The sequence below is a fragment of the Calonectris borealis genome, chromosome 16 (assembly GCF_964195595.1).
Source record: "Calonectris borealis chromosome 16, bCalBor7.hap1.2, whole genome shotgun sequence".
In the NCBI taxonomy this organism is placed as follows: domain Eukaryota; kingdom Metazoa; phylum Chordata; class Aves; order Procellariiformes; family Procellariidae; genus Calonectris; species Calonectris borealis.
Window position 1 is genome coordinate 8,449,055 of NC_134327.1, and position 12,942 is coordinate 8,461,996.

Consider the following 12,942-nt stretch of genomic DNA (forward strand, 5'->3'; position numbering starts at 1 on the left):
TACTCCAGCAATAAATCCTGTGTTCACATGTTTTCTAGGAATAAGCCAAAGTCAAAGCCAGACCAATTAAGAGTCTCAAACTTCAGTTGAGAAGTTCTTCTGAAGTTCCACAGTTAAGACATGAACAGCCCTGAAAACACTGTTCATTCAATAGACTGTTTCAAGTAACATCAGCATTGTAAGACAGACAAACCTTGGGTGGAGAGGTGAGGGCATTGGCACATCCTTCATAAGCATTGTACATCAATTTTTCCAAGTTCTCCAGATACTGTAGAAGGAGAACAAGCCTAAGCTGGTTGCTACTGTGTCCTTCGTCATTGTCTGCAGTAGTCCACTGGCTAACATCCTGGTCAGGGTTTAATGTATGGGCTGCAAGACTCCTAATAATACCTACACATTTTACCAAAACATGGGAAAAAAAAGTTACTAGACAGTATTTTATTTAACTGTGTCAAGGGATAGCAATGCTAAAGTAAAATCTCTCAAAAGTTAATAGCAATTATGCTACCGCTCTTCTGCCATTGCATTTCTTGATGTGTCAGACAAAAACATGCTAAAATCTATAATCACTGAAAAATAAAGCCATTGTGCTTCTTGTCTTGGACATGAAGTTCCGAGCTGCACAATCTTACCAAAAAAAATCCCATTAAAATAAAACTATATTTTTTACATTACCTTCAATTGTTTGAAATGTATCTTGGGCTCTACCCAGAGGAGTTCGTAACTTCGAAAGAACAGTAAACTGAGCTGCTTCCCAAACAGCCCATTGCCAAAGGACTGCATCAGTCTTCAACAGATTACGAGGGATGGTTTGTTGATCTCTCTTATCTAGTCTTTGACAGCTATAGAATAATCTTTCTAACCAATTATCCTTCCTGAAAGAAAACATCAGTAGGTTAACACAAGTTCATGTGTTAACGAGTTTATACTGCACACACTTCAGCTCCCTATTGCTCTCAAACAAATCTCTCATAGGATTACTTCCAAGCAGCAATGTACATAGGCAAACATGCAAGAAAGTGTGTGTGAAGATATTTATAAATACTTAAAGAGAAGTGTAAAAAAAATGATTGAAGGTAAACCAATGTAATTTGTAAAGACAATTACAAATTTTAAACTAAATATAGCTTGGAAATGTTTACTATAAATCCAACATCCATGAATTTCAGTTTTAAAAGAAGTTCTTACCCAGTTCGGTGAGAGTTCCCATACAAAATAAAACTAATGACATCAGAGAAATCCTGTGGGTGGAATGTATTACTTGGAGCTTTGCTCATATGACTTCTTATAGCCAAAGAAATTTCTTGTATTTCTGTGTGGGTGCGGTTACTGCAGGAAGAGAGGGGGGAGGCAGAAAATAACACATGCTATAATGTACGTGAATAAATCAAAAAAAGTCGTGCAAAAAAGTTACACACACATATATATATGCAACGACTGGAAATAAGTATACTTTTTGGTATTAAGACAAAATGCTTTAAGAGTTCTTTGAGACCAATTGCAGGACATAATATAGCTCTGGATAACACAGCCCTTACAAGTATTCACATTTGCTGCAGTAAGTGCTGCATAGTTTATCAAATTTGTTAATTACTTTGTGTACTACCTATTGTTCTTAAACCTGTAACAAAGTAGAAGAGATAGCAAGACACTTCATGCTTTTTGATTTTAAATTAAGACAGTATGATGACATTCGACTGGCATCGTTTTTCAGATAAGTGTCATTGAAGAAAGAAACTAAACCATTATCTATATTGAAGTTAATCTGAATGACCTACCTCAACACAACATCTAAAGGAATTGACTTCAGAAGTTTTCCAAAAGTTTGTCTTACACGAGCCCCGCTATGTACTAGTTGAACACGACACACATCAACACACCTGCATCACCAAAAAGGAAAAAAGGTGATAACATTTCCATTAACAGCATAATTCAAATAATACACAGAATTCTGTGCAAGTACCTTTGTAAAAGGTCATCTGGGAGGGAGGAAGACAGGGCATGGAGGCTACTACATGCTTGAAGACAAATGTTCACATCTTCCAGAAGGGCTGAATTAAGGAGTTGAAAGGAAAAAAAAGTTATTCTTGCTAGAATTAGATAACTTATGCATTACTCTGGTTGTGGTAGAACATCAAAAGACATTTTTACAGCATAGCTGGTAGAAGGAGACACAGGCTTTAAGCAATACTTTTCTTTTGATTTCGATGACTGGTTTTACTATAACAAGTAAATGCTTAGTAACAAAAAGTCACTTGTGCTACATGTTACTTATGGGCCTTTTCTGACAGCTGACAGATTCATCCTTCTATGGTCTCCATAATTGGCATTATACACAATATATTTCAATAAGAAAAAACTAAGGAGAAGTTAGTAACTCCTGGCCTTGGGAAGTTACTGCTCTTGCTAGTATTACGCTACTAAAAGGATTTGTTCCCATATTTCTATTTCCAGGTTTTGAAATCCAAAACAATACATCACATTATGGAATGGTTCCACTGCTTTTGATAAAATAAAATGAATCTTATAAGTAAGATTTGGCACATCACTGACTTTTTTGGTAGATCAATTTCACAATCACAAATTATTATTTTAAGAAAATTAACTGTTTGCATAAGTAATAGGTAGGGATCTATTTGAGAAAAATTATGGAAGGAGAGTGTAAGTTTTTGCGCAATACAAACCGGAAGCATCCCTCAAAGTAAATGAAACAAGTACAGTTACCGCCATCAGTGGTATATGACAAGGTGACTTATGTACTTAATTATGCTATGTAAAAGACAGTAAATAAGTAAAAATATGCGATATCTTACTGTTTGCTAAAAGTCCTTTACAAAACTTATGAAAAGATGGAAGAGAAAATAACGGTGCATATGTTTCTGATTTTTTCATCAGAACAGCCACTTCCAAAGCCCATGTCATAAGTAGTTTCCTTCAAAAAACAAAAGTATTAGTCACTCTATATAGTTACAGAAAGATATCTTTCAATATAACTTAAACTACTTCACATTACAGATGAGTATTATACCATAACACATATTTTTTAAACAAAAGGTTTCATAACATTAAAAATGTCCCTAGTTTTCACAGCATTTTGGTAATACAGGATTGTAACTATTGTAAGAGGGTACTCTCAGTGAGCAAAATAGCTCTGCTTTTACTGTATAGATCTTATGACAGTTTCAATTTTTCTAGTTTTCATGCATAAAAATGAGCAGCTACTTTTTCTACGGGTATTTCATTATTAATGTTTCAAAAAAAACAAATACTTGACTGGTTAAATTTACCCCAAGTTTTACAGATGAAAATTATCCTTGTTTCTGAATTAAGGCATCCTACTGGCGGGGAAAAAAAAAAAGTCTCCTGATTAACAACAAAATGTTAGTTACCTGGTATCTTGAGTAAGGTTATCCTTCTTAAGCAGTAGCCCCAAAAGGTTTAGTATGATTGAGAAATGTTTTTTTGTTGCTGTGGTTACAGTACTTATAACTGCTCCGTCAAACAGAGAGGGAGAGGAAGAACTGAGGCTACTGGATATGAAATGGTCGTGCCTGAAAAGGCAAGGACAAAACATAAAATATAAAACCACCCCAAGATTAGGGATACTACCTTAAAGTATACAGGAGGGGGGAAAAAAAAAAACAATAAATCCCCCCCCCCAAACAAACAAACACACAACCAAAAAACCAGCAGCAAAAGTTAATGTACACCCACACAGTAACCACATTATGTCAAAACCCAAGTATTTTGATCCCTGACCTAAAAGAACAAAGCTACAATTTTACGTCAGTCCATGCAGCCCAGTAACCTGGTTTCAACTGTGGCCGGTATCAAATGCTTAGCGAAAAAACACCAAAACCAAGAAATGTACAGAGTAACAGTTACACTAGTATATTCCCTTACTTTGACAACATTTTGTAGTAATAAGGTCCAAAATGTGTTTAAATCTGTTGTTTAGATTTCATTACCTCTCCTAGATCTCACAGTAAGCAAAATAGTAAATAATCTTTCCTTATTTACTTTCAGTAGAGTTCTCCCTCAGTTATCTCTATTCAAACACAAGACTTCTAATCTGCCTTTGAATAAAATGCCAAATTTTAAGCCAGGATATGCTTTCTTGGCTGAGATACAGACTCCCTGCAATCAATGAAAGTAAAAACTGATTAGGGAAGTTTGGGCAAAAGCTTAATTGTAATAGCCTATTTAAATTCATCCCTCCAACAATATATTCTATTCAGATCAGTCCATCCTAGCGCTCTTAAAATACTAATGAATTATTAATCTTCATACCTGGAACAGTGTGAATATAACGTATAGAGTACTGCATACTGGACAGCAGGAAAATGAACTGCTATGTCACCATGAACAATCATCAGATTTTTACTCAGTAGTGCAAACACAGTCGGCGAAAGGGCCCACATCTATAAAACAATTGCAACATAAGCAAAGAAACATAATAAATAGGATCTATTTTTCAGTGTAGTTTCCATACCATTAATTATTGTGTTTTGCTTCTTCCCAAGGGAAATAATCTCACTCTTATTAATTTTCTGACCTTAATTGTAACTATTTTCTTTCCCCTTTTTAAACAACTGGTTAAAAGCAGTTTATGTTTTTATCTGGAAAGATCTGGAATAAGTGTTTTCACATAGCTGATATACTACCAGAGGACACACTAAAGCTGCTTTTATCTGCCTTGATTTTAAAAAAGAATTACTACGACGATCTTAGAATCAATCCATGAATAACCCTGGTAAGATGCTCTTCCCTTGAAACTGCTTTTCATTATGCACCAACTAGAGATACAATCCACCCATTCTGTTTCCCCTAAGTTTTAATACCGGAAGTTTTTCTGTAACATAAGTTAGGAAATATGATCATTTTAATTATACATATGTGCACTACTGGTGGAATACATTATGGTATATTTTAATTTAAAAAATATTTTCACACTTACTGCACAAACTTGACCTGTAGAGTTTTTACTCACCCCAATTAATGAGTTTTTAGCGTTTCCAATAGTACTTAGAGCACTGAGGTCAAATATAACAACAAACTTTGCATTATCCACATTGAATATATGCTTCTTGAAAGAGTCATGCTGGATTTCAGAACAGGCTTCAGGAAGATGTAAACTATAGAGAAGACTATTGAGAGCACAGGTCATTTCTCCTAGAATCAACCTGTAAGCAGTCTCCAAAACAGGAATGTTCTTCAGGCTCAATACGGCTTGGTAGACAGCATGGGCTGCTGCAACAACCTTGAGAATATAAAATAATTACAGTAATAATTGATTAGCATGAAATCATAAAATGTATTTATCACCAACATAGAATTTAAAATTAGCTTCTTTATCTAGGAATAGCCTAGTTTGATACACATACCTATCTTCAGTTTTCTGTAATTAAGTACTACTTACTTACAGAATCTATTAATTACTTTCTGGATCATCCACATAACACGCTGAGTAGGAAAGCCACATCAACTAAGGACTTCTCTATCTGGTATGATGGCCAACTTACCAATTCCTTATCAAATCTAAATGCCAAAACCAAGAATTAGCTACATCTGCCTTTTCAGAAGTTTCACAGATATATAGTTAAACAAAAAATATATTGAAGATTAACAAAGTTTTACAGCTTAATAAATGTATTCTAGGAAATTCATGAAGGCTGTTGTAATACACCTGTAGAAGTCACTTAGTCTTACCTCTTTCTCCTTATGATAACGAAGAACAAGTAGTTTAGACTCTGGTATAAATAATTTCTCTACAAATGACGATGGCAGTTTTGTATTTATTTGTTCAACAATCTGGGGATAAAAACCAAAATGGTAAATATCTTTACCTGAATTAATTTTTATTAGAATAGATTATTAAAGATTAATTAAAATACTGTTTTTCTAGCTTGTATACACTATATCTAGAAAAAACACCTTCCCAGCAATGCAAATATTTCGTATTTGCTTTCCCAAATTCACATTCAGAGAATTAGTTATTTTCAGGCTTTAACAGCACAGCTGAGAGAGGAAGTTGCGTGATTAATTTACATTGATGCGGGTTTAAGAGTTTGTGGCCTACACATTAAGAGCTATATTTTGAAGAAGTCCAATTTCTCAGGTCATGGCATAAATTGATAAATAGAACATATTAAGCACTAAGATTCTGAAATTCATCACGTGGTGTTATCAACTGCAGAGGCCAGAGAATGGCACTGTCCAACAGTCAAGCCAGACAGGGAGGAAGGAAAAAAAAAAGTAAAAACCACAACACCCAAACCCAAAACACGAGCACTAAGGCTAAAACTAAACACCACTTTAATCCACAAGCCAAGTGCATAAACAAGCTAGCAGCACAAGCTTTACAGAAAAGAATACAAGCATTTAGAAGAGGAATTTCTTGCTTGTGATCAGGAAGAGAAGAGTTTTAAATATTTATCTAATACACACACAAAAAAAAGCAAGGCTGCTTAGAAAATAGTATTTTCCAATGCGAAAACCACAATATTAAAAGTATGTACAAACCAGTGTCAACAGATTCAGGACTGAAATGATATAATCAGTGCCACAAGTCTGACAATTTTCCATTTGGTCTAATCCATATGTGATGACCATGTCACAGTGTATGGTCATACTTGGATCTAGGCTGCCAAGTAAAACACCAACACACTCATTGGCAGCTGTAAGTACGGCTTCAGAAAAGAATACTTGGTTTGCTGCAGTCACACATCTCATTACTCTGTATAGAACCTGGAAAATTAAAAACACACCTAAATTAAACTCCACTGAAAAGAGACAAGGACTGCATGCTATTTAATTATATTCACATCCAATTGATATCCTGTCCCATCACCTACTCTGCAGTTTGGTAAATTCTGTCAATAGAATATTCTGAATAATGCACATCATGGCATTACACTTCAGAAGTATAAGAACAAACAAACCTTCAATTGCCTGGTTTCCTACTCAGTTAAAGACCTAGAAAACCTAAATGCATTATTCAGAATTCTGTTCAGTTCCAACTGATGTCGGCAGAACTCTTGTTGTAAAAGACAGACTAGTTTTCTTTTCTTGAGCTTTTGTCACAAGAACCCTCTGCAGATTAAGACACAAGTTACATAACTGTCTTGGCTTTAATTGGGAAATCCATACACTTATTTATCCAAGAAGTTTTGTCCCTCACAGAACTCTGCAAGGGCATAAATTCCAGTTGTGCAGCTTATGCAGCAACAACTTTGATTTTGACTGCAGGTATTTTTATCTTATCTTTTTTTTTTTCTTTTTTTTTTTCTTTTTTTTTTTTTTAAATCATCCACACCCTCTACAGTTCCTGGTAGAGAAGTATAGCAGCTACTTAGCACATTACATAGTATTTATTCTGAGTTTACACCATCCTATACTATACTTTAGAACAAGAGGACTTTGCTATCAGATTTGATAAGATACAATTTCAGCATGGATAAAAAACCCCTACATTTTATGAAAATCGAACTCATAATTTGAATTCAGTTTTTATAGCATCATAGCAATCTGAATAAATGGTATCATTATGGTTACAAAGACAGATAACACAAGCATAAACCTAGCTGCATGAAGTCAAAATGCCTAAAAAAAGTTAGTCTCTGCTATATGACTCCCATGTGCCACTATCACAATCTGTACCTTAATATTTAATAACATTCTTGTAGCATATTTCTTCAAGAAAATACATTTTTTCAAAGCTGAGCATAAACATATTTATATAAAATTCATAAACCTAAACAAACTCAACAGTGAACAGCATCATTATATGGTGATAAATCATGTCAGCCACAAAGAAAAACAAAAAGCAAAACCTGAATTCTTACATCAGTTACATATGCTTCCGTAATTGGTGGTCCTCTAATTGGGCTGAAGCGTTCCCCAATACTCCTCACCACAGTACTGAAAACCCGAAGAAGTGCAGCCAGTTTAGGTAGTGATACTGAAGGAGGAGGAATATCTTCATCTACTGATTCCCCAGAAGCCACATGGCTGAGGTCCTACAGCACAGAAGTTTTATGTATCAGTACACATCATTAACAGTTATAATACATGCATAAAAGATCAAAATATGAGATTGAAAATACTTCATCTATCTGTTTTCCAGACATATTATAGATATTATCCAATTATAGATACATTTATCCAATATCTCTAACTTCACATACATACGAAGATGGGATATAGGCACACAATGACGATGAGCTAGTCACAGAGCAGTAACGAGATGCTGCTCATTAGTTTAGCCACTGAAACAGAGTACTCAGACGATATCTTGTAAATTAAAACAAAGGCTTATGATGTTCCTGGCCCCTGGAACATGATCATCCATATTGCTGCACTGTTGCAACAGTTGTCTGCACACTTTTACCACTCTCCCAAACCATTCCTTTCCACAAACTGGAGTCAGGATGTTCGAGTGGCCATTCCCATCACACTGTTTACATGCAGCTACCTTGATCTGGACACCATGAGTTTACTAGCAGGCTACTTCATGCCAGCTGGCATCAGTGCCTGGGAACATTCCCAGAAGTGCTGATCTCATTAGTATAGATATAGCCTTGGTCTACCCCACTGTGAGATAAAAACACACTAGCTGGAACCATCTCCTCCATTATTTAAGTTAACGCACGTTATCTTAAAACTCTTCCGTGACTAAGAATATGCACGTTGTCCAGTTCAGCTGACAAGCTGATAAGCAGCGACTTACTGCACTGGCTAATCTCTTTCAACTCCGTGCCTACAGTCACAGCAGCGCAGGTTTCTGTGGGCTTGATACTAAAGAGATCTGTGAATCCTCTTAAAGCTGTATCATCAGAAGCCTTGGTGTACATATACGTACACTAACAAAATCAAATTATTTATTTTGCTTTGAGTGAAACAGGTTATGCTGGAAGTATAATTTCACCTGTAGGACCTACACGTTAACATATATAATATAGCATAATCTAGTTATAAGCATATATACATATGAGCACATATACCTTAAGAAAAAGACAACATTCCCCCCACCCAAACCAAAACTCTTCCTTTAATGACAGCTTCAGATAAACTCTATGCCCTGTTAACTAAGCAAAGGTCACAAAGTCAAAACAAAGTATGTTAAATGAATATACTTTAGTTTTCTACCAGTTCCTGCTGCATTATTTCATGCACAATATTATCTGTAACTTATTTAAAAAAAGACAGATTTACCATTAATCTACGGAAGCATTGAGAAGCCCTCTCCCCACAAGAGTCACTACTTCTGAAAAACTCTGAAGTCGGACAATTAGAGAAAATACCAAGGAAAGACCATGAAATGTCTTCACTGCAGCTTTTTAAAAATGAAGGCATTCCTGTTTGGTAAATTGTTTTTATTTTTATTATAACATGATATTCTCAAATCAACAGTGGCTGAAAGCCTGGGTATGATACTATTTAAGTAGTTCATGAGGATTCATGTAGAATTGTCATTGTACATGCCTTAAGTATACTCCATAATTTGATCCTCTTTTAACCAGGAAAACCATACAATTTTATTTTCTACAAATGTAATACATCCATAAGAATCACAGCTGTGGATTTATTAAGAAATCCACAACAGTTAACTCTGGTATATACCATAAAGTCTTGTTTACCTCAGCATAAGCTTCCATATCTTCTAAAAACTGACCCAAGAGCGTGGTAGAAAAAGTAAGATCAGCCACCCAAAAAGGCTCCAAGCTCTGCAGCCATCCTGTATAAAAATACCAGGGCAATTAAAACAGGGGAAGAACAAGGTAACATAACGAAAATTAAATTTTAGTTGCATATTGCTGAGGTAAAAGTTGCTAAGTTAGAGAAGGTCATCTACATGAAAATTTTAACATAAGTTGTTTTTAAAATAAATATAAATTGTATTTCCCTCTTTTGTCCCTTTGACAAATTCATTTTAAGGTTCAGTCCTGCCCCACAGCAGTTAAATATTAAGGATAGAATCTAGAACTATGACACAGGAAACATAGCAGACTTGCTGTGAATAACTGAAGACAACTGCTATAGCTATAGGAAGAAGTTTCCCAATTTCTTAAATGCCAGTACAGTATCTTTACCACAAAGATTTTCTAGAAGTACATAGGATAAAATATATTCTTTTACAGAGAATATATTAAGATCTATAAACTTATTAAAAATTGTTAAAAAGTTACACAAAACAATTGATGTTTAAATGTAACTTGAATAAAGCATCCCATTTTTCCAGGTACAGCATAAAATGGCAAATGCAAATTTACTAAAAAATTAGGAACAAAGTCTCTTGTAACGTAGCCAGAAACTCTTTTTGGTTTTATGTCAGCTTCCATGTCAGTAGGACCAGACTTGTGTAAGTAAACCCACATCATCTGCAAGCCAGAGTGGACTACAGTAGTGACTCTTTGGCCAAACTTACCAGACACCTGTTGTGTCAACGAAGGTTTCTGAGTGTGATCTATATGCCACCCAACCAGTATGTCCACTGTGTCCTGGAAAGCAATTTTGAAAAAAGGTGAATTACCCAATTTGCTGCACCAATGTTTCTATGTGAGAAAGAAAATACAGAGGACAAAGTAAGCTTACCCTAAAATTGGTGCTGAAAATGTGCGGGTAGCATCGGGACACCAAAAGGATGCACTTGACACATTTGCACAGTAACTCTGGTGTATCCACATTTTCTAGAATGGACTGCAGGCTGGTCATTACAAGCTAAAAAGTAAAGCAAAGCCACTAGACATTTCACTTCATTAAAACAACATGTGAAAAAGTTACCATATTAGCCATACCCAGATTTATTCAGTGTTGGACACTTTTTAGCAAACTACTTTGATTCAAACAACAGAAACATCTCAATACTCTTTCTGCAGGAAGGAAAAATGTAAAAAGCATCACGTATACTGCATGAAAATAATCATTTCAAGTAGGCATTTGCTTGAAATATGGCAGACCCAGGTTCAAGGCTTGGGGACACTGTTTTCTTTAATTCTTTAGCCACAGAACAACTAACTGTTCTAAGTTCCTGTTTCTCCTGCTGAAACTTTTTGGCTCTGTGAAGTAAATATTAAATTGGAGCACAGGCATGGATATAGTTGTTCTACATCCAAAATAACAGACCCTAAAACTTGAACTAGGGGACCAGATTTGTCTGCACACATCCTACTCCCTCTCAGATCTAATTACAATTCAAGTTAGAAATTGTAAATATGAGGTAGCACAAAACAATTAACAGTTGGGTTTTGTGTACCATTCCACCTAAGTTCTCTTTTTGGTCTCAACAAGATTCTTCCTCTTGGATCTGCAATATATACCAAAAAGTCGCATCAAAATATATATCATCCTACAAAGACTTGACATTCCTTTCTAATGTAATCAGAATGAGAGAATCCCATTCAGTCAGAAAGTTCCTTCCCAGTTGTAATTATATTTACTTATTATGCCAACATAGCATTACTTATTGTTCATTCCAGTTTAAAAAGTTGATTCAAGCATTGCACTGGAAAAATTATTAATAAGCCTGTTTTAACTTGTAGTCTTACCTGCATTAAAGATGAAAAGGCTTTCTTTTCCCCTACAGTCTCCAGTGCTTTGTAGGTTGCACACAAATAAAGAAGTTTAACTTCATCTTTTGTGGATGAGCTGAATTTGCTAAAAATCCATTTAAAGATCTTCTCAGCCTCGTAGCTCAGAGAAGCACAAAGAAGGCCAAGACAGCAAGCTCCTTCCTGTCTCAGTTCTTGAAGCAATTTGCTACTGTATTTTTGGGGAGGAAAAAAAAAGAAATGTGCAATCTCCAGACATGAGAGCAGAACAAAAGAAACCATGAAGAAATTAAAACATTTTCTAAAGCAGAAAAATATATGCATGAATGAAGCTGCTTGTCTCCTACTTAATGGCAGCAGTGATGAAGCTAAAATAAAAATTAATAATCTGAAAAATCTATGAAATATTATTTCTACGGAATAAATCAACTTGAATGCAATAAATAGGCCGTTCTACTTGCAACACACTATCCAAGGAAGAAAATTCTTAACATACAGCTGACTTTGGGTAATAACACTGAACTAAACACCAAAAGGCTCCACGCTCCCTCTACATATGCTCTTAGTTGGACGTAAATGAATTAGATCAGGTTGTAAAAAAACTTAAGTTCAAGTTGCAAGCTAGACAACCACAGCAGTGCACTACCACACCCAGGTGATTAAACTTAGCTGAGACAGACTTCATATTACCTACAACATAAAAGCCACACTTGTGCATTCAAATCCTCTCCGTGTGAAGTGTACTCTAGACAGTCTAACAATATTGTTGATATGCCTAAGAGAGTCTTAACTCTCCTCCAGTTCCGTCCTGTTATTGCAATGTCACACCCATGCAAAATTAATGAATTAATTTCTTTCAACCTTTCCCCCCTCCATTCCATTTCTATACTGAAATCCACACCTAACACTGCCATTGTTTCTCCTCTTAAAACCTTCAAACTGCTTAGTTTGTCCAGCTTACCTTTCATTGAGTACATCATGAATGGCAGTCAGGATATTATCCAGTTGTTTAACTAGTACCTATGATATAAGACACATAAAAGGCATAAGCATAATAATGGCATGATAACTTCTGCAAACTAGGTCCTGTTTACACCCACATTAAAAACACCACTGCCAAGTCTGTTTGCTAATAGAATGCTATTATGCTTTCCATGGCCACTGCAGACTAGCATGAACTATATTAAGTAATACTGCAATATTATCCTACATGTTATATTTCACATTTATTTACAGTAGCCACAAAAATACACTGGCAGCCTGCTATCAAGGTTTGTTCTAAGTTTAGTTCTTGCTGAAAATGTTACATCACAAATGAAACACTCACCATACAGCTCATCAGTAGCACCTACTGAAGACTAGTCTCCTATTCTAATAATCAATTTTATCAGCA

At 35.3% G+C, this 12,942-nt stretch overlaps 1 protein-coding gene across 4 annotated transcripts in view; it reads right to left on the reverse strand.

Annotated features, from left to right (window-relative positions):
• SMG1 (SMG1 nonsense mediated mRNA decay associated PI3K related kinase) overlaps window positions 1-12,942 on the reverse strand; it is a 70,051-nt gene that overhangs the window by 35,724 nt on the left and 21,385 nt on the right. For all 4 annotated transcript variants that reach the window (XM_075165100.1, XM_075165097.1, XM_075165101.1 and 1 more), the window contains 17 exons: window positions 12,511-12,569; window positions 11,547-11,760; window positions 10,594-10,719; window positions 10,427-10,499; window positions 9,639-9,736; window positions 7,845-8,018; window positions 6,523-6,747; window positions 5,710-5,811; window positions 4,991-5,260; window positions 4,291-4,421; window positions 3,390-3,551; window positions 2,814-2,932; window positions 1,964-2,051; window positions 1,779-1,880; window positions 1,189-1,329; window positions 676-875; window positions 194-390 (listed from right to left, as the gene is read on the reverse strand). In XM_075165100.1, the coding sequence (XP_075021201.1) occupies window positions 194-390; window positions 676-875; window positions 1,189-1,329; window positions 1,779-1,880; window positions 1,964-2,051; window positions 2,814-2,932; window positions 3,390-3,551; window positions 4,291-4,421; window positions 4,991-5,260; window positions 5,710-5,811; window positions 6,523-6,747; window positions 7,845-8,018; window positions 9,639-9,736; window positions 10,427-10,499; window positions 10,594-10,719; window positions 11,547-11,760; window positions 12,511-12,569 (2,481 nt within the window). The remainder of the gene's footprint in view (window positions 1-193; window positions 391-675; window positions 876-1,188; window positions 1,330-1,778; window positions 1,881-1,963; window positions 2,052-2,813; window positions 2,933-3,389; window positions 3,552-4,290; window positions 4,422-4,990; window positions 5,261-5,709; window positions 5,812-6,522; window positions 6,748-7,844; window positions 8,019-9,638; window positions 9,737-10,426; window positions 10,500-10,593; window positions 10,720-11,546; window positions 11,761-12,510; window positions 12,570-12,942) is intronic.